This window comes from Echiichthys vipera, assembly GCF_963691815.1.
Source record: "Echiichthys vipera genome assembly, chromosome: 2".
NCBI lineage: Eukaryota > Metazoa > Chordata > Actinopteri > Perciformes > Trachinidae > Echiichthys > Echiichthys vipera.
This window is the reverse complement of record NC_139827.1, coordinates 19,723,294-19,744,755: the sequence shown is the minus strand read 5'-3', so window position 1 is coordinate 19,744,755 and position 21,462 is coordinate 19,723,294. Positions and strand designations below refer to the sequence as shown.

The 21,462-nt window shown below is 39.8% G+C and overlaps 1 protein-coding gene across 1 annotated transcript in view; it reads right to left on the bottom strand.

The window, feature by feature from the left end:
• Positions 1 to 3,523: 3,523 nt before the first annotated feature.
• ndst3 (N-deacetylase/N-sulfotransferase (heparan glucosaminyl) 3) overlaps positions 3,524 to 21,462 on the bottom strand; it is a gene marked incomplete at both ends in the record, with an annotated part of 42,755 nt that continues 24,816 nt past the window's right edge. The window contains 9 exons of the mRNA XM_083922421.1: positions 3,524 to 3,553; positions 5,465 to 5,575; positions 6,613 to 6,715; positions 9,399 to 9,508; positions 10,652 to 10,822; positions 12,004 to 12,178; positions 12,694 to 12,817; positions 14,311 to 14,407; positions 15,369 to 15,551. Of these exons, the coding sequence (XP_083778547.1) occupies positions 3,524 to 3,553; positions 5,465 to 5,575; positions 6,613 to 6,715; positions 9,399 to 9,508; positions 10,652 to 10,822; positions 12,004 to 12,178; positions 12,694 to 12,817; positions 14,311 to 14,407; positions 15,369 to 15,551 (1,104 nt within the window). The remainder of the gene's footprint in view (positions 3,554 to 5,464; positions 5,576 to 6,612; positions 6,716 to 9,398; positions 9,509 to 10,651; positions 10,823 to 12,003; positions 12,179 to 12,693; positions 12,818 to 14,310; positions 14,408 to 15,368; positions 15,552 to 21,462) is intronic.

Genomic DNA, 21,462 nt, shown 5'->3' with positions numbered 1-21,462 from the left:
GCACAGTCCTTACTGTCTAAGAGCACTCTCCTTTGGACACTATCACACATTACAAAACAAAAGAGTTATTTTTAAGTTTGATGGAAAATCATTCATCAATCAAACATTAAAATTTGTCTTAGTCCCTGTATAAAGACAATACAAAACCAAAGAACAATTCTTCTTTTATTTTTTGTGCTGAGATAAATAACAATAAGTTAAATATAAAAACCAAAACATGGATAAACGCACACGCAAATATAAATGTTAATTCAATAAATATAAATTAATTGATTAATTGAAAGTAAGAGTTAATTAAATATCAAATTGTCAATTATAAAACTGTCATGGCAGTGTCTTTTTAAATTGAATACTAACTAGAACTTCTTGCTTTTGCATTGTGTTGGTTTTGATCTTTATACACTTATATTTTTTCACACCTCTATGCTTCATATTTCCATTACTGAAAATATGAAAATAAGAATCAAAATAGTATACATAAATATTCAAACAAAACAATGAATATATGAAGGAGACAGCATTTCCCTTTTTTGTCTTTTTTCTTTTTGCTATTCTTGCTGAACCTGCAGCTAAAGCTCTTTTCACTAATGAGCTTATATTAGATGTCACCAGAGGTGGTGCAGAACAGAAGGTGTCATTATATACGGATCATTTATTTCTTCTCATATCTGTTTCCATCCCTTAAATTACGGCAACACTTGGGAAAACCAGTTGGGTAAGATCTGAGAATAATGATTAAACCTCAATAATATGTAAATTGGCTGCTAGAAACACCCATCCTCAACCAGCTGCTTTTGAAGATGGCTGAAAATATTCCAGATTTGGGATTTGTGTTACTTTTAGGATGATCATTATATATGGATCTGCAACACTTGAGCAATACAATTCCTTTATCAGCTTTTATTTTTCTTGAACTCAAATATTTAAAACTATAATATTAAGAAGTCGTTTAGGACAAAAGATCTACATACCCACAGAAAAATATTTAACAACCTACATTAAATCTTCTCATGGCATATTACTGGGCTGTGTTTTAGTGGCTGTAATGAAATTCTTCTTTTCATATCCTACTCATAAGCCTTTTTAAAAAAAAAAAAAATCTGCAATGATGTAGTTAATAACTCATATACTCTTCGCTCAACTGGCCACAACATAGAGCACTTTTACTCCTTTCTCATCTCATCTGTTAAACTATGCTGTTACAGCAGAAAGATCAACCAAGATATCATATCCAATATATACTTTGTATATATATGCAGTATATATATATATATATATATATATACACACTTATATTTGAATATATATATGTATATCCAAATATACAGTGCAGACACTGAGAACCCTGCTGTAAATAAGCTTTACCTGAAATTATTTGAGCCCTTTCACACAGATGTCTGTGGCTGCTTACAAACTCAATGGCCTACTGCAGGGATGCAGCTACCGTAGCTAACAATAATGATTTATGGGAAGCCATATCGTATATCTCAACTTTCATCCATATCTGCCCAAAATGGTTAATTGAAAATCTGCTACAAAAGAGTCCAAAATTATATTTTTATGCTGTGTGTTGTCCTTCACTCCTGCCTTGCTGGTAGTGGCTGTTTGAACTGATTTTTCACACCTTACCATTCTGATCTTCCAGACCTGTGTGGACAGTAGTGTTTAAGACGAAGGTGGACAATGGCTAAACATTGTTCAATGCATAACAATAACAGTACAGTACAACTGATTAAGTGTTCAATTAACACAAACAGCTAACCAAATAACAAAGTTTGTGTTAAACTAGTTATTTGGATCGATTTGAACTGATAATTTACCGTGAATCTCGGTCTGAGACGATCTTTTCCTATTTTTTTAGGAGCTTTTAATACAGTTTTCTCTCTCTCTCTTTTATTTTTTAAAAAATCTTATATATTTAATAGGATTCTTTTTTGACAAAATGTTTGCTTCTCCCTGACGATTGGCTATTGTTCTGTTAGCTCTTTGGTTGTTTTGACTGCATACTTTACTAATGTAGGACAAGGCTGTTTAGCAGAGAGGGAAGGCTTTGTAAATATAGCTAGTGTTCAGGTCTTCGCCATGTCCTTATCTTGTGAGATTTTTTAGGTTTATACCTTAAATAATAACCCAAACTATATACATGTTTAGTTTTCTGCAGTTTCGTTTGCAATGCTGATATATACAGCATAGTCAACTGTTATAAAAATGTTGTGTTCTTTTGTGACTGATGCAATACCTGACAGGCACAAACTGTCATCCATGTCATGTGCACTTACCTTAGAGAGTCTATTGTCAACATTAAGGCTAAAGATTATGTGGCAGGTCAAGTGTGTGTGAAGGTGTTTACTCCCCACCCCCTTGCACAACATGGTTAATCTGTGTTGCTTAGTCATTAAAGAAAACAATTTATGCTGTTAGTGCTATCTTTTTCTTTAATTTTGGTTTCTGTGTTTGACATGTAGGATTTTTTTTGCATTCAAATTGAAGCTCAACAACGTAGGCCACTGGTTTGAAAAAGGAAAGAAAAAGGAGGTTCAGACTTAAATTAGACACTGAAAAAACAAAAACTGCCCGCGGTAACAGTAGCTACTCAAAGAGTCTTGGCAAGTGTCATATCCATTGAGCTCATTTTGGTCAGTTTTCTACCCACAAACTCATGTTCCCTCCGCCTTTTAACACTGGAATCATCAGTGCTCAAGCTCTGCTGAATGGACACGGCGTTCTTCTGCATGGCTTGTCACAGGAAAATAATGAGCCGGCAATGCATCTTGTTTCAATGACTCATTTCTAGTCCGTACTTTCCAGTGAAAGTGACATCTCTAAGGGTGAACAAATCTACCAGATACTATCATCACATTGATAAAAATTAACTCACAAAAAAAACCTATCATGGAGAGTAAAAGTCTGTCACTCACCCTGAGTCTATTCACATATCCTCCCTGCTTATTCACTCTCATTGTGATGAAAAAACTAACAAAAAAAGTAAATCAAACCCACACAGGGTGTTTAATTTGTCTTGGAGATACATGGAACAGTGCAAAGTCATCTCTATGGGAACCATGCCAGCTGACCAGCGCTGTTCTGGCATCATAAATTAAAGGTGAAAATAAAACAAAAAGTTATAACCCTCACAGTCACTGCTGGTCTGCATTAGAGTTCACCATAGTTCAGAACAGGGTATGGGCATTAAAGTCTTGCTAAATGCTCCTTGTCTCCCACAGTTCTCTCTATCATTACAATGTGGCTTTTCCTTTTAGTCCAACATTCTCCAGAGCTGTCACCTGGCACTCTGATGTCGTATATCCTTCCTTTCATCCTTACAAGAGTTCTGTTTCAGCCCACCAAAGTTTCTTTGAGCTTTCATGACTTCTGCTCCCTCCAGCAGTGTCACCACTCCTCCGTGAAACAAGGCACCCCGTCCTCGCCTTCACCTCAGGGTTCACTAAAAGGCCACAGATGCAGAAGTGAATCTGAAGGTCAGGTGCTCCTGGTCAATTCCTGGTCTTTGACCCCTTGACCTTTAACCCTGGTTCATGGACGCAAAGGTTATCTAACCTTCAGAAAGAGGTAAAAAGACGAGATGGAGAGGAAAACAGAGAAGGGGGAAAAGTGAAGGAAAAAAAGTTATTTCTCTATTTCTTTAAATACTGATTCAAATGGCAACTATGAAATAAAACACCCTGAAATTGCTGCAAATGGGCTGGAAAACAAAGCTGACGTGTTAAGTGGCTCCCTCTGATTCATAAACATGACGAACAGTACTGCAGTACCACAAACACATCTGCAGACAAAAGACAAACAATGTTGAGCCCTCTAGAAGAAAGAGGGCTCTACAGGGATCAAAGTGAGACAACTGTGAGCAACAGCACTTAAACCTGGAAGCCTCATTTAAGTGCACACTTTCATTACCAGACATGATTATGAGGTAATCAAGTTTACAAGATGTCTTTTTGTTTCAAGCAAGCATTGTTTGTATTTTCTATGTATTTTGAATCATCCCCAGGTACAGTCTCCAAACATTTTTCATTTGTTGTTACCATCGTATGGTTTAACTTGGTTTAAAGGCCCTGAAAACATTTTCTATCAGCCAGATTCTATTATGAGCGATGAGGTTCTGCATGAACCTTCTGCCAAAAGTCAGAACACTTTGGGTTGTTTTACATGAGAGATTTTTTTCCTTTCGCATTGGTTTGAAGTGAGGGTGATGATGACATATACATGCATTTCCATGCACCAAAAAGAGTTTTATAGCCAGGAAATCCAGACCCACGTCTATCCAAACGTAGGGTCTAGCAACGAGCGACAAACCTTTCCAACGCATGCATTTCAAAATACCACTGCATGCAATTGGATAGCACTACGACCGACTACGACCAATCAGATCAATGAACTTTAACGATGCATCACTATCGCCTTCGGTTACGCCCACCCATAACAGATACAATGGTACACTTTGATTAGTGAGAGGGTATTTTCTGACATAGTTAATGAGCTCCATCGGTGCGTGCTCAGAGGCAGCTGCAGAGCAAATTGAAATTTGCTAGCGGTGCAGGTGACTTTCCAGGGTAAGAGTTCAGTACATTTGAATCAAAACCTATCAAATCTTGGCCCAGTTTCACAAAGATAGATCTTTTTAGGCTTGAAATACATTAATAGGTAGGGCTGGATGATAATTACATTTGATCATTTATTGTCTTTCAATGGAATCGTATTGTGATGAAATCATATATCTAGATATTGTGGTATAAAATTATTTCATCTAAATTGTTAAAATTGTAAATAAAAAGTTCATACTAACTCCACTTTTTAAAAATCAATTTATATGTTGCACTAAAGTTCTTAATAGGCTACAATGAAAAAATAGTTAGTCATTTTTTATTTGTTACGTATTAAATTCACACAGAAATATACAAAAATAGTCTTTATCATGCGGTAAGTTAATGCAGACTATTTATTTATTGAATTACCAGCGGACATATATCTGCTGGTATATATATATATATATATATATATATATATATATATATATATATATATATATATATATGTTCTCTTTGGCCCAATCTAGATTATGAGCGAGATATGAAATGACCTATACCGGGACAGAATATTCTGGCAATATTGTACAGCCCTTCCAGTGGGCTATGTATTTTTGTGCAACATGTGTTGACCTAATCTCAGAGCAAAATTCAGACTGATCTTTACTTCAGACCTTTGTGAAAATTGGAGTTTTTTTCATTCTTAATGAATAATAACTAGAAAACCAGAGCATTTCATCTTGTAACAAAATAACTTAAGAGCATTTCATCTTTTAACAAAATAACTTAAGATATAAAAGCACGTTTTCAGATTCTTAAAGGGCATTTATTTCACTAATTGCGGATGTAAGTCAGTTTATACATTTTGACATGCATTTATAAGCTGCTGAGATAAGCGTGTCACAGAGTTTAATGGAGCTGACCTTCTGCAGCTCCTCTCTTAGCCAGGAGGGAAGGGGCTGTCCGAGACGATGCAGCAGCTTTGACAGCTCCACGTTGTGTTCCCTGTAGTACCTGGAGAGATATGCATGTGCCTGAAGAGAAAAGAAGGGGAAAAAGGACGGAAGAAGAGGAAGGGTCAGAGCAAAATAGGTTAGCAGACATTGAAAAAGAAAAATAGGGAAAGAATACAAGTTGATGGTCATAATAGAATAAGTGGCAAATTGGGAAGAAAATATGGTATGGCATACAGAAATAGACATGAAATAGAGGAGAGGCATGAGCAAGGAGAAAAAAAGGAAGGATAGAAGGTGAGAAGTGCAGAGAGCGGATATTTAGAGGAGAAAATAAACAGACAGCATGGGAGTAGGAGGCAAATAAGAAATTGAGAGAGATTAATGATGTGCCACCCTCTTTAGATTAGTTTATTTCTCCTCAATAGGACTTTAGGGCCTCTAAGTGCCAGGTGGTATGAACAGAGCTCAGAAAAGAGAAGTGAGAGAGAGGGAGAAAATTGCATGAAGGATGTATGAGATCCATTATTTCGCTCCCTCCTGTGTACATCTCTCAACTCCCCCTTTCTTTCTCTCCTGGTGTTCCCCCCTAATTTTCTTCCTCCTCATCTGTCCTTTCCTTCTGTCCCCCTGGTACAAACTCAAATACAGTTTAATTACAGGTGACACAGCCATTAGCCATGTGTGAGCACATGAGGGAAGACAAATTGTATCTATGCGTGTTTGTCTTCATGTGAGAGCAATAGTGTGATTCATTGTAGGCAGGTCTGGTCTCTCCTCTGTGGAATCAGCAGCAAGGACAAAGATTTATGGATTGGATATTCTCCTTCTACCTTTCTCCCTCCATCCTAATCTCCCCAATCCCCTCTCCCGCGGGTGTTGTGTCACTATTGAGTCCTCATAATTAGGTTGTAACTTTCTGGCTGGTTCTGATTGGCTGACAGTTTCCACCCGAACGCTGATTCCTGTGGGAAATTTTGCTACAGCGATGGAGGGGGCTGTGTATCAATGTCAGTCAGGCTTCTTCTTCTTCTTCTTTTTAAATGTGTCTCTATCTCTAGCATTTCAATCAATGCATGTATATTTTTCACTGAGTAGTAATCTAATTACATTTTTACCTCTGGCTCCATAGGAGGGTATTTTCTCCCTTTGCTCTTTCCCAAACATTTTGTCTTTCCTCCCTCAAGGAGCTGGCACCAAAAGCCCTTCTGAGGGTCAAACCTGGGGAAAAGAAACAGAGAAAAACAGTAGAGAGAATGTAAAAACCTAATCAAAATGTAAATGAGTAGTAACTTGAGCAGTGTCTCTTCTTTTAAGAAATTACAGTTGAAAAAGAGCGCCCATCTTGCACTCACGGACTAGACATAAATTTCCCTATGCATCCAACACACACAGTCTGTCTAACGTGCTATTGGTGTCTCTTTAACTGCCGCACTGTCGTTTCATCAGCCTCCCTCTCCGTGTCTCTGCTCTCTACTCCCTCTTTCTCTCCCTCTCAGTGCAGACACACAATCGTCATGAGTCTAGTTTATTGGTTGGTTAATACAGTAATCCACAGGTAATGGATAGCTGTATCAGTAGTTCTTTATGAGACGTAAAATAGAATTGGAAATATGCAGGCCTTAGTTTATTTCCTTATGCCCTTCAACACAAATCTAATTTAAAATGAGACTACTTTGCTTATTGATTTAGTTTTATTCTGTGTAAAGACACTCTGAGGAAGGCAACTGTGCAAATATGTGTGCACTGGAGTATTTTGTATCATGTATGCCTTCCTTTATTAAATGCCTTTTATTTCCAACCATCCAGTTAAGTGCCTGGAATCAATTATTCATGTCACAAACTAACAATGGATGAAAGCAAAGTTAACAAACTCAAAAAAAAAATGTAATTTAGTGGTTGCCTTTGGCTCTAAGAGCATCCTCTGTTAAGCCAGACTGCCTCTATTACTAGACAAGACTATTGCACCTCAGCAGCATGTGAAAACCGACGAGGAGATGGAAGATGACTTTTAAAGCAAAGTACCCTCGTAAATGCATGTGCTTGATGTCCTGTGTATATGCATGAATACATATGCATGTTTAGAGATTTATGTAAGTACACAGGCTATAATACAACATGTATGCCTGCGCGCTTATAGTCCATATAATGTAGATTTCAAATGTTCTAGGCATTTACACATTTATGCAGCTTGCTTTGGCAGTATAGTAGAACAGCTAAAGAAGAGGTAAAAATATAAACATTATTGTTAACTGCTATTTGGCGGTCAAAGTAAAAGCGCTAATGTCAACGTGACTGAGGGATCCAAATATTGTTTTTTATCTACATGCATCAGTAGGTGAATAAAAGAGAAAGAAGAGTTAAGGGCTACTCCTTCAGTTCTCTCTGACAGAACAGGAAGAAGAGAGGAGAAGGGGATTAAATAAACAGGCTCCAGTGTTGAGGATCTGTCAGACTGCTACCATGTCAAAAGAATAAGAAGAAAATAAAGATTAAGCTTTTGTGTAACTCTCCTTCTCGCCCTCTCTCTCTCCCTCTCTCTCTCTCTCTCTCTCTCTCTCTCTCTCTCTCTCTCTCTCTCTCTCTCTCTCTCTCTCTCTCTCTCTCTCTCACTCCCTCACACACACACACACACACACACACACACACACACACACACACACACACACACACACACACACACACACACACACACACACACACACACACACACACACACACACACACACTTCCTTATTATTCTGTCAAAATGCATCGCTTTACAAATTATTTGCATGCATGTGGGCTTGTGATTCAAGACAGGCTCTCTCTGGCCCAATCTAAACTAAAAGTTATACGTACATGTCTCTGTCTGGAGACTTGCAGGCGGATTGAATTCTGATAAGTGGCGCTCAACCGTTTACCACTCCTCCCAAACATAAGGGTCACATGCAAAATCTTTAATGGAGAATAAGGTGAAACAGAGCATAAAGAGGCCAAACCTAATTCTCTTGAGTTTTGGTTGTGAGGATGTTTAAAATAACTGTTTTCCCACATAAATTCTAATAGATGAACAGGGAATGTTGTATTTATGGCTAGAAACATAGCCATAACGTATTTTCTACCTTTACTCAAGCCTTTTTTATCTGTTGTAAGACTGCAAAGAATATGTTTAGTTCATACTACATAAGCTGCATTAGTTATTTATCTTGGTTACTGGCACAGCATGGTGGCTTTACTGCTTGAGCCCTTTTAAGATTTACCTTCTGCAGTGCACTAACCTTTTTGTACTTTTATGTATTCAGACAGCTGTAACGCAGACAGACAGGAAGTGTAAGCTCTGTTGGGATTTGATCCCAGGCCAGTGTGAGACTTCACCACTTGGCTGTCTTTTCACATCAAGTTTATATTGCTAGAAAATCCTGTGTAATGTAATACAAATCTTATTTATTGTTTCAAAATAGTACAAGCAGTAAAATGAGGTCTAAATGTTTCTAATATGTTTGGAAGTGATGCCTTAAATATGAGTGTCAGGAGATGTGTCTATTATTGATTAGAATAAACAAGGCTTATCAAGTAATCCCTCACTAAATGTTATAAATTGCACAAAGAGACCTGCGACATTTTGTGACACTGATAAATTATTTATTTTCACAACTTTGTTTTGTTAATTTACCATAATACCTAAGCAGCGAAGTGACCATCTGATACTGTCTTATCTTCGGTGCCAGGTTTTCAGAGAATAACACCACCTGGCACCAAAGTCTGGCAAAGAAGAGATAGCCAGTTTAGTGCCCCGCTATTCACCAGTAGATGTCAGGCTTCACACAGATTTGGGTTTGGAGTCTCGTTACAGCTTGAATCTATATTAACATTTCTATTACGGTGTGGAAGAGACTATAGAGCGAAAGGAAAGGAGACTTACGTAAGGGCCTGGGAGTAGTTGAAGTGAGGAGTGACTCCCAGGAACTTCTGGACTTCATCCATCACCGCTGCAGGGTCAGTTCTCAGCTGATGGCCATCTATGATCATCACCTACACACAGGTACATTCAAACTGTAACACTTGGGAATAGTTAGTGCATTATAACTCATTTAAGTCTTGGAATAAAGTGAAAGCATGGGACAGCTTCTTTGATTTGATCCACTTTAATGACAGCCACACATGTTGGAAAACAGAACTCTGAACGCAGATGTTATATATCACTTTACTCTTTATTCCTATTGTGTATTTCTACTAATTCCTACAAGTAGTGTACAAAGTATCACTTTATGTAGTTCTCATCTAGATACAAAAAAACAATGCAAAAAATATTGTATGTAGTTATTGTTCTTTCAATTGTGTTCTTGAGCTCACTAAACACCAGTAAATCTCAAAATAAAAATCCCATCTTTCATTCTCTTTGGGCTTCCCTTTCATCAAAATACGTGAACAACAAATATTATCTTAAAAAACCAATACAAGACTTGAAAGGTCGAATATGTAGAATCTTCATTAAAGCTGAATTAAGAAAAATAATAATACACCCACGGGGCATTTTGAGGGGTTTTGCATGAAAGTATTGCTTTTCCACAAAAAAATATATCTAGTCTGAATTAATATTTACATTTTTTGACAGGTTTGACAATGGCTTTCTGTCAAGTTCTGTTTACAATGTACCAGCCAATAAAGGCCGGCATTGCAGGGTTGTCTGTTTTTCGGCGCAGCTACTGTAGGCTGGCACTGGGTGAAATGGAGTTTGCCAATCCTGCAGCTGCTTCTGAGCAGAGCGTTATTTGTCCCAGCAGCTGAGTGGCCGGAGACGGGCAAAAACGAGGGTCAATACAGGCCAAGCATTCACTCGATGGACTGAGATAAAGGCATTAAAACGCACTCCATAATGGCTACGTTTCTTCTTGATCTGTAAGATAACTCATGTTTACTTAGTTGTAACGGCTAACAGTAACAGTAACTCCTCTGGCTCAAACAGACTCCGGCCTCTTTAGACTACTGGGCCTGGTCTATTTACAGACCTGGAAACAAGACTGATTTAATTATTTTTTGTTGTTGCGACTACGAGACACTAGATGTTGGTGTTCTGCTCATTCTCCATATTCAACCTTTAAGATTACATACTGTGTGATCTGTGCACAACTTTGGTATTACAGTGGAATAGAGTGCATCTGTATCCATACATACCTGGCTAGCAGGGTAGTTAGTAAGCCATCTCTCTAGGTGTGAAGAGTAGAGACCAGGGATGAGACAGCGGCTCTGCAGAGAGCGAAGTTCGGCTGGTGCTCCAGGTCTTGCACTGATGACATCATAGAAGGTGAACCGTAGGGCTGCGTGGTCCTCGTGAGCTCTTTGATGCTGGGAAAGTTAGCAGTTACAGGCACTTGAGCTTCAAATAATTCAGTGTGGTTGTATGAGGTATTCATCCATAGTCAGTATGTTGCCTACAGTAGATGGTGGTCACACGCCCCCAGTTTGGAGACACAGGCAGAGTTAGGCTACCGACATGGAAGCTAAGTAATGTACTGCTGTGGATGGGGGTATGTGCTTAACATATGTTAGCCACCAAAAAAAAAATTGTATTATTATTAATTTAAGTGTATGCTATTTTTAAAATGTTTTCACTGATTTACCTTGCCATCAGACAGACATGTTTATGTTTATGTGAGGGGTTACTGAAGCTGTTGTCTATGCTCTTGTCAAAGCCACCAGACTCTATTGACAAAAACAGTTATTTTACCTCACAGAACGGGTCCACTGATGCCTTGATTGGTTAGTTAGTCTGTTAGTTTTGTTAGTTCCTAACCCTTTAAAACACAAAGGTCGCACGATAACACCAACAAACTAAATGATTGAGGCAGTGATAGACCAGCAACTGCAACGTAAAATTAATGTTTTCGTCAAAGGTGTCGGGTGGCTTTGAAAAGAGTGATATAATGGCTTTAGTTCCCCCGTAGACTTAAACGGGGCTGTCTGGCAGCTTGATAAAGTGGTCAAAATATCCTAAATATAGTGTACCCTTAAACTGATATTGATTTTTTTTTTTTTTTAAAGGTGGGCTTTTTTTTAGGTGGCTAAAATACAAGTTATTGCCCCCATTCACAGCATTTCTTAGCCTTCCATGCCTATCCACCTGCCTGCTTCTACAAACTAGGGGCGTGCCAACCACCATCTACTGTAGCTAACACACCAACTTGTAATTCGTACACAAGAGACTATTTTTATTGTCGACAATGACATAACATCTGAGCTAGCGGTACGTTGTTGACAATCATGTCTCATTAATCACACAGACTTAGGCAGAAGATTTCAGGATTTTGTGACATTTCACACACTGAGACATATGATAAATCAGGCTCATTAACTCCACACTCACAGAGAGTAATTAGACTTCTAACACAATGTTGGATACAGAATTAAATAAAAATCAATACAGAGACGAAGCAGTCACATGGTGAAACAAGAAGCCGTCCGGAATTAAAATATAATACGTGTGGAGTCACTTGCATCAAATATATTCTGTGTGTTTCTGTAAATACCTGATACCAGCTGTAGGCCCTGTCAGACGGGTTGATAAGCAGAGTGATGATCTTGGCTTTGGGCAGCAGGGCAGCAGCTCGCCTCGGGGACTCCTCTGAGGGGAAGTAGTTAGCGCTCTTCTCAAACAGAAAGTCTGTGCTAACATTAGAGGGCAAGGGGAAAAACTCCATGTACCTGAGACAACAGACAGAAAAATTGAGAGGAAATGCAAATATACATGCACAAACGAATGATGCAAAGTGTGTGGAGTGTACATTCCTAAATATTTTTTAGCAGTTTTTCAAAGTCAGATACAGTCACAAGGTTATGACCTTAATCAGTGCCTAGACAACGAGCCTAAAACAAACTTGACAATATCATTTTAACAGTGTTAAATGAACACTTTCTGAGTTAAGATTTTTCTGGATGACTTCGGAGACTGCACCAGCTGTGTCTTTGTCAGTTAAGTAAACCATTTATGGGTCAATTTAGGCAGCCATATGTCTGTTGGCTTATGTTATGCTTGAAAGATCATTTTGAAGATGTTTTTGAAGTTAATGTAGCATTGAAGTCTACAGACACATTACAGTCTACAGTAACATTGCCAAAAGAAAAAGGTTGTCTGTAATCTTTCTTTTCACCTTAGGTTTTGACTAATAAAAAGGCAGAGCGAGGGGATGAAAGATAAGTGAGAGTGTTTGTGTTCTCACCAGTCAATTCCTTTATGGTAGTTATTGGTGTTGAAGAACTGGACCTCCTCGTAAGTCTTTGGACTAGGAAAGTTACTTGAGATGGAGGGATGCATGAGTAGAAAGAGATAAAGTGCTGTCGTTCCTGGAAGAAAGGGCATAATTCATTACTGGCTCGTTAATTCAGCTCAGCAGAAAGTAGTGTGTGTGTGTGTGTGTGTGTGTGTGTGTGTGTGTGTGTGTGTGTGTGTGTGTGTGTGTGTGTGTGTGTGTGTGCGTACGTCAGTTATTGTGGGAGCTGTCATGCACTGGGCCATACGGGATGATTTTTCGCTCTGCAAGATTTATATCTGCAGAGAATAAACTGTGTGTGCATGCGTGTGTGTGTGTCTGCAGCATAGACTGTATGGTCTGCAATGATCTGCAATGTGTGTCTCCCCGTCAAATGATTTGACACCAATCAGCACTGGAGCTCTGGCTGTGCCCTCTGTCTCACCCTCTCCTTTCACCCCATCCCCTAACACTTGCTTCCAAGCATCCCATTACATCCCCCTCACTCTGTCTCCTATTTGCTCTAACATCTTAGACATGCGAGGCACACCCTGCAATAAAATGAGAATTAACTGTACTGTAGTTGTTGTCGGCCTGCTAATGCTGCTACAGTGACCCCTCCTCCCATTTGGTAAAATATCAACTGGTTAATTAGCAGCATGACGGGACCTCCTCACCTCTCACATCAAACCCCAGCAATTAGAATTCCTGAGATCACACGATCACCATCAATTTCTGATCACACGTCAGATAAGGAGCTCAGTACTGTATCTCTGTGCATCTGAAGCAGATAGAATGGTAGAAGAAAGGAGGTAAGGGCATCCTCTTTTTTTTCCCTCTGAAAGGACCAAATGAGCTAAGAGGATTAAGTGAAAGGGCTCTGATGTTGAGGGTCTAGGCACTTGGCCACACAGAAGGAGCCTCTCTGTTCTACTGTATGTCCATGTTTGAGTTTGCACTCAAGCTGTCCATCTGTACCGTGTCCAAACAGGTTTTACGGGTAATGTCTAGTTTGTATGACCAGTGTGAGCACAACCGTGCTGCGGCACGCTTGCCGGCCATGGACCGCTTGGGAGAGGTGGGCTTTTGTAAAGCATGTTTGCACATGTACGAGCACGAGTGTGCGCACGTGTACGAGCACAAGCACGAGGCCTACAGCGGTTCTGACGTCATTTTATGTGCGTCTGTTCGGACATAGAAAAAAGACAGACCATGCGCGGACATTTAAAACAATGGCAGCGAAAGGTTCACGTTGGTGTGATGCGGAGGTGGAGTGTTTACTGCAGATTTGGTCGGATGAAAATATTAAAAAACAGTTGGACAAGACGCACAAAAACTCCGAGGTCTATTGAAAGATTTGTAAACAAAGCGAGGCATCGTGATGACATCAATCAATGTGTGTGACGTGTTACGGCATGATGACGTATAGACAGGCAAGAAGCATTCGCGTGAGGCCCAGGCAGTGTGAGTACAAACGGGCCTGGCCGGCAGGGGGTGAGGGAGGGGGGGCCAAGTACCCTAAAGCACAGGGCACGGTACAGATGGACAGTGTGAGTGCGCCCTGAGTTTGTGTTTTGTGTAGCTTACCTGTTTTCTGTGGGCCTATGACCATGAACTTGGGTAACCTATCACAGGTTTTCTCTTTAGACCAGATGTCTTTATGTCGTTTGTCATCACAGGGGTTCTAAAGAGGCACAGACAAAGGATCAGAAGTTAAAGTAATGATGTACATATTAAACATATAAAGAATTACATGTAGTGTATGAAGGATTTACTACATAAAGGGACTGAATGCTATTTTTACTTTGTTATGCATGCAACTATTTCCAGGCAGCATGAGCTCACAAGACACTACAAATTCATGTAAGACAGAACACGAATACCTTCATTGTCTACAACAAAATTCACAAATCACTTATTTTTAGTGCAATAAATAAGTGTAAATGCTAGATAAAAGAGGCCACCTTGCCTTCTTTTCTAGGCTTTTGAGACAAAGTCAGCAAAGTGGAAAATGAACTCTCTTTAAATTAAATATTCATAATTTGAACTGTACAAAAGACAATGGGACTCAATGTTCACATCACACAGCTCATACAATCTGTTTTCATCCATATAATTGTCATTCTTATTCTTATTATTATTATTATTATTATTATTATTATTATTATTATTATATTATTATTATTGAAACCCAGCCCAGTCGCTAGAAGAAAAATGTTGGCATTGTATCTTTCTGCAAACCAAATAAACATTACAGCTTAGAGTTTAAAGTCAGAGGACTTAGCATAACCACACACTGGACTTTCACCCAGGAGACCACATCCATATCGTGTGTTATGTTACACATGTATTTATTTCAACCCAAACCCCAATCTTTGCCTAAACCTGAACAAGTTTCATTTTGTTTAAATTCACAACTTGAACTATTGTTTCTAACTGCAACCGGGGAGTGTCCCTTACCAGTGCGTCAAAATACGACACCAAGGGGCCCTAACAAGTAGCGAATAACAACAGAATTCAGAAACATCGAACTTCAATGTATCTATGGTTTGCAGAAATGTACAATGCCAACATTTTATTCTCGTGACTGTGTTGTAAATCCACACAAGCCCATACATGTGGGCAAATAACAAATGTAAACACACCTGCCAGAGCGGGTTCCTTTGTTCAGGAAAAAGCTGAAAGTACTTGTGTGCAAGTTGCAGGGGTGGGAGTGTGTGGAGTTTCAGGTTTGTCCACGAGCGAAGGAAGGAGGCCAGGTGGACGAATGTGTACAGACCCAGTCGATCATTGCCATAGTTAGACAAGTGGGTCATGAATATACTGACCTAGGGTGGATAAACAGAGGGAGAGTAGGGTGGTAGAGAGGAAAAAGGAAGGGAGAGAAGGAAATATACACTTATTGTATTGTGCAAAATTGTCATGAAGTCCAAATCTCATTTCCCAAGTTCCCATGTTTGTGAAAAACTGAGGCAGCGTAGTAAATCTAATTACTCTTGTTGTGGCTGCAGTGGAAAGTAAACAGATTATTTCTCTGTGTGATGGTTTTAAAATCACAAACAGAGCAGTTGTCCACTGTCAATATTTGCTATCACTTCGCAAAGAGACACAATCCCTTTTTTTTATGTAAAAGTATATGTTAACTTTCAGCAAAAATACAGTTCCAAGTGCAAAGAGGAAAGCAGATAAACCGAAACCGATGTATTCACCACTCCTGATAGATAAAGCTGAAGTGGCGGCAAAATACTCCTCATAGCCACTGGGTGATGGGAAAGATACAGCTACACATTGGGAAGTGTTTCTGAGCGTGTTGGTGTGTGTTCATGATGGTTAATGTGTGTGAGGGAGAGGGAGAGACTCAGAAGGAGTGAAGGAGCGATAGTGTGTTGGTCCAGGCTATCTGTCCATGCCTCAGTGCCTTTATAGGCTGATCAAAGAGACAAGCTAAGATAGCTGCTACAGACAAATGCACAGACACACACAGACACACACACACACACACACACACATACACACACACACACATACACACACACACGCTTCCCTTTGTGATTGGAGGGAACTTGGGAACGTGAAGTGTCTGGACGAAACGGTAACATCAGCCATTAAGATATGAATTATTTGGTGGGTGTGAGCATGTGTGTGTGTGTCTGTGTGTGTGCGCAATGAACGCTTGTGTGTCAGTATGTTTGGGAAAAGGTCTATGTGGTCACACAAATACATGAAAAAAGACACACATAAGCATACACAGTGAATTTCCTGGTGACAGAGGACTGCCGGTGCTCCTCTTTAACGCTGAAGGTTGCCGCAGATACAAAGCGACACAGTGTCGGGGTTTGATGGATCAGCGTCCAGCCGACCTGGAAAGCTGTTCAGAATACTGATCGCTCCTGAATACTGATTTGTGTGTGCATGTGTGTGTGTGCATGTGTGTGTGTGCATATGTGTGACACTGTGGAAGGCAGTAAGAGGAACCAGACGTGTGTGGCTGCTTGTTTTTGACAAAGAACACACCAGCGAAAGAACTGAGAAGAGCAAGGGTATTTATATCAGAATCATTTTTCATGTGTGTTTGTGTGTGTGTGTGTGTAAGCGTCAATGTAATTGTTTATGCGTTTGTGCGTTTGTGTATGGCAGCGCAATTGCGCGCATCTGCCACTGCCTTCTTATCTTGTGCTCACTCTAAACAAACCACCAGCTCACCATCCAGGCATGCCTGCTTCACATCAATCTGGTAGATGTTAGTGCAACAACGTGGCACCACTGTCAAGGCATCACCAGGCACTCAACCACAAACAACAGCCGGTAAAAAATGTTGGTTTGCTCCTCCTCTCCAATGATTCATCCTGTCAAAAATCAAAAAAACCTCCCTCTTCAAAGCATGCATGGAGAACTTTGAGCACTGCTCTTAAAAACAATTACAAGTACAATTCAATTTGATAATGTCTCACCAGAAAACATCAATTCTTATTTGGGACTGAGAAGGAATATTTCCCACTGCATTCTGCAGTGCTTGAGGTTAAGGGGAGAGAAATAAGATATGTTAATATTATAGAATGAAAAGGTTTTGGACTGATACACAGCAAATGCAGGGAAACCTGACCTGAGTAAATAACAGGCTATAAACCATTTCAAAGTCTCCCACCTTCTCTCCCTTTTTGTGTTGTTTTGTGCTTTTTTTTAAAGCAGCAAAGTGATCAAAAAGTGATTTATGTTCCCTTCAAACCATTCAATACCCCATGATATCTGGCAAAGGCTGTAAGGTGTGTGTGTGTGTGTGTGTGTGTGTGTGTGTGTGTGTGTGTGTGTGTGTGTGTGTGTGTGTGTGTGTGTGTGTGTGTGTGTGTGTGTGTGTGTGTGTGTGTGCGTGTGTGTGTGTGTGCGTGTATGTGTGTGTGACAGAGAGAGAGCGATAGAGAGAGCGATAGAGAGAGCGATAGAGAGAGCGATAGAGAGAGGGATAGAGAGATGGATAGAGAGAGAGAGAGAGAGAAAGAGAAAGAGAAAGAGAGGTAATCTGGATATTATTGAACATGGAAACATTCATTGTGGAGCTTAAGCACTGACTGCCAAATTAAACAAAGGGAGAGAGAAGAATGATTTGTGTTTGTAATTGGAGAACTGTAGAAGAAGGGGGGAAGTAACAAATGGAAAGATAGAGAGTAACCTTGGCAGGTGAATCTGAATAAAAATAGAAAAGAAAAAAAGAAACACTTGAAAAAGAGTTAATCTCCCGACACAGTGCAAGCCCCCAATCCCTTTTGGTGGAAGAACTCACTGTGGGTAAGAATTCAATTAACTGAACCGTATAAACCTTTTCTCTGCATCATGGTGCCACGTCTCATTTCCTGAATATTGGATTGTGTTGAGTCCCTCGTGTGCCTTTAATAAAGAATACTGCACTAATAATTTAACACCAGAATTGGGCTCAACTCATACTTTGAACTGGACTGGGAGAGAAGTGTAAAGATGACAGAAATAAACCCAACCCTGCAGCTTCCCTCTTTTAATCATTGTCCCTTGTCTTTTTCTTCTCATTGCTCCGATGCAGCTTTATTTCCCCCCTCTCCTCTCATCCTTTTAATGTCTTGCCCTCACTCTCTCGTCTTGCTCTCACTCTCGGAAAAGTCACTTCATGTAAATGTTCTCTCCTCTCTCCGATCTCATGCTGACCTAGATGCCCCTGATGAAGCATGTCAGTCCAACATGGAATCATGTTATTCAAAATCCATGTACAAATAAACACAAAGGCACACGCAAACATGTCTTGGAAGATTAAGAGAACACCAGTCATGTATTTGAGTTTGTGACATGGTCCAATCCACTCCAACATGATTGCATTTTTGAGGAAATTACTTGTTTTACTGGCCTTTGGCTGAGGATGGATTTTTTTTTCTTTCCATCCATCTTCTGCATACAACTCTCCCACTCCCTGTCCATCTCTGCTGCTTTCTCTGTCCTTCAATGTGTAGCTGTAGCAGCCCATTTTTCCCAGCCTGTTTCCCATTACGGAGCACTTAGTTCCACATACATTTCTCCCTGATTGAATTGTTATTGCTACTCAAAAGAAGCCTAACCCCCAACCGATTTCATTCTTTACCCTTCACCGTAATCGTCCGCTCTCCCCTTCTTGCTCTCGCAGTGTTTCTCTCTTTCTTTTTCATAGTCCATCTCACTGTCTCTGTCTCATCAGTGGATAATTGAAAGCTGAACGTCAAAACAGATGATTTCGGGTCAATTTATTCTGCCAGCTCCAGTCAACATCTTCTGGCCCTTTCCACTCTGCCATTTGTCAGTGCTTTACTCTCACTTTATAATTTCTCCTCCTGTTCGGATTTTAGTGTATTGTGTGTAGTGTTTGTGTGTGTCTGTGTCTGTGTGTGTGTGTGTCTGTGCGTGTGTGCGTGCAAGACTATAGGTGTTGATGAGCCAAAGCATGCATTAGCAATCAGCAGGACTCTGGAAAGGGAAGGAAGTTGTAGAAACTGGACAAAAATAAGTGTCTAAAGATTCATATGTGTGAGAAAAGTAAACATGGACAGGTTGAAAAATAGAAAAAAAAACACTGGGTAAAACAAAGGGCTAGATGGGAGGGGTTTGTGCTGATATTTGGTGTTTGGCTAACAGGCTTAGTGGCAGAGCTAAGCGCTCAATGTCAGCCCTGATATACATATGTCTAAAGCTATGCTTGTGTCAGCTATACACACATTTATACAAACATACAAACGCACTCATACGAAGATACTTGTGGACACTGACACACAAACACATGCACTAGTGTGTGTGTGTGTGTGTGTGTGTGTGTGTGTGTGTGTGTGTGTGTGTGTGTGTGTGTGTGCGTGTGTGCGTGCGTGTGTGTGCCTCTGTATGTGCATCACTTCCTATCTGTATGTGTCTGGATTCTCAAGTGACACAGGATGCCGTGACCTGAAAATTAAATCTCAATCTGTCTGCCACCTTCTCACCTTGCTCTCCTTGTCTATGCCCCCTCCATCTCCTCCCTCTCCCCCTCTGCTCTCTCACTCTCACCCCTCTCACACCATCTCTCTGGCCATTTATCGGAGAATGACTTGTGCCCTATTGGCTGTTTGCAGAGTCTAGGACGTCTAATCGATTGTCGAGCTTATGTGAAACGGGGAGCTCAATGGTCGCCTGTGCAGCCCAGAATGATGCAAAAGTATCCAAACGCACATGGACACATGCGCATATGTGTGCACACATATAAGGTACACACACACACACACACACACACAAACACACAAACACACACACACACACACACACACACACACACACACACACACACACACACACACACACACACACACACACACACACACACACACACACACACACACACACACACACACACACACACACACATACATACACACACACACACACACACACAAATCCAATATGTTGGTTGCTGTCAGTGGTTGACTGCCACCACAGGTAAAATGGGATGTAAAGTCACTGAATGGGAGGTGACAATGATACTAATGTGCTGATCATTAAACAATAGGGAAACCCCCCCTCCCTAAAGCAGTGAGCTACAGAACACCATTGATTATATGCACACACTAATGAAATATTTTGTGTTTGCAAATGGAAACATACTAGGGAGAAGCAAAATTAAATTGTATTACATTGATTAAGAAAGGGAGGAAGTGAGTACAAAAGATTATGGAAACAGAGGGAAAAAAGTAATTAGCCTGTGTGTTTCTGGTTTACAGGAATAACTTCAAACCCTTATGTAATATATATATTAGTGTTTGCGTGTGTGAAAGAGACAGAGAAGGACAGAGGGACAGGGAGCCTGCAGAGGCCTCCCTCTTGGTTTGTGTGCTCATATTGAGATGAGCAAAAACATTATGTCCTTTGTCATCTAAGGAGGTAACAGAAGACACAGCTACGCTACGCTCTCTCTTTATATATCTATCTATATCTATATCTATATATTTCTATATCTATATATCTCTCTCTATATATATATTATATCATATATATAATTATAATGAGCAAGACCAAACTTTAAATGCACTTAAAACTGTAATATGTCAGGCTGTTGTTATCATTACCAGACCCATCATTACTACTATTACCATTAGTGTGAAACTGTCTGGGTGAGAAAAAAAGTGTCAAAGTTGTGTCATAATTTCTGTATATGTTGACTGTCCTTAATAAATTAATGTTACCTTATAATGTAAGTCCTACCAGTTGGCAGAACTGGTCAGTGTTTTAATATTCCGACTGCATATATATGTTTTGCAGTAATGCTTTTATTTGTCTCAGGGTCCTTACAGGTGATTTTAGTAACCAAAAAACAGTCTGTGATCAGTATGTGATTATTTGTACAGGAAACGTTTTAAAGGAGGAGGTAGATTAGTGTAAATGTTATAAGCAAGTCTGTGACTTTATTTCTTTTCAAACTGGCCATGTAGTATGTTTACAGACTGCATGCCTCCATGCCTGTAAAGATTCTGGCATATTTTAATAGACCTCCTGTTCAATCTCCAGTAAAAGTAAAACACATCAAATAATAACCTCAGGCTATAGTGCCCTTTAAGAACCTTGGTATTTCCTTTTTACAAGGCGCTCCAGGAAGTCTTAACTTCTGTTATCTTCATTCCAAAGCTATACTATTGGTCTTTCGCAGCAGTATGTATGTTTATTCAGCCATGCTAGGTCTAGAGTTCAAAAGGTCATATTTTAAAGTCCCTATCAGAATTCATTCAA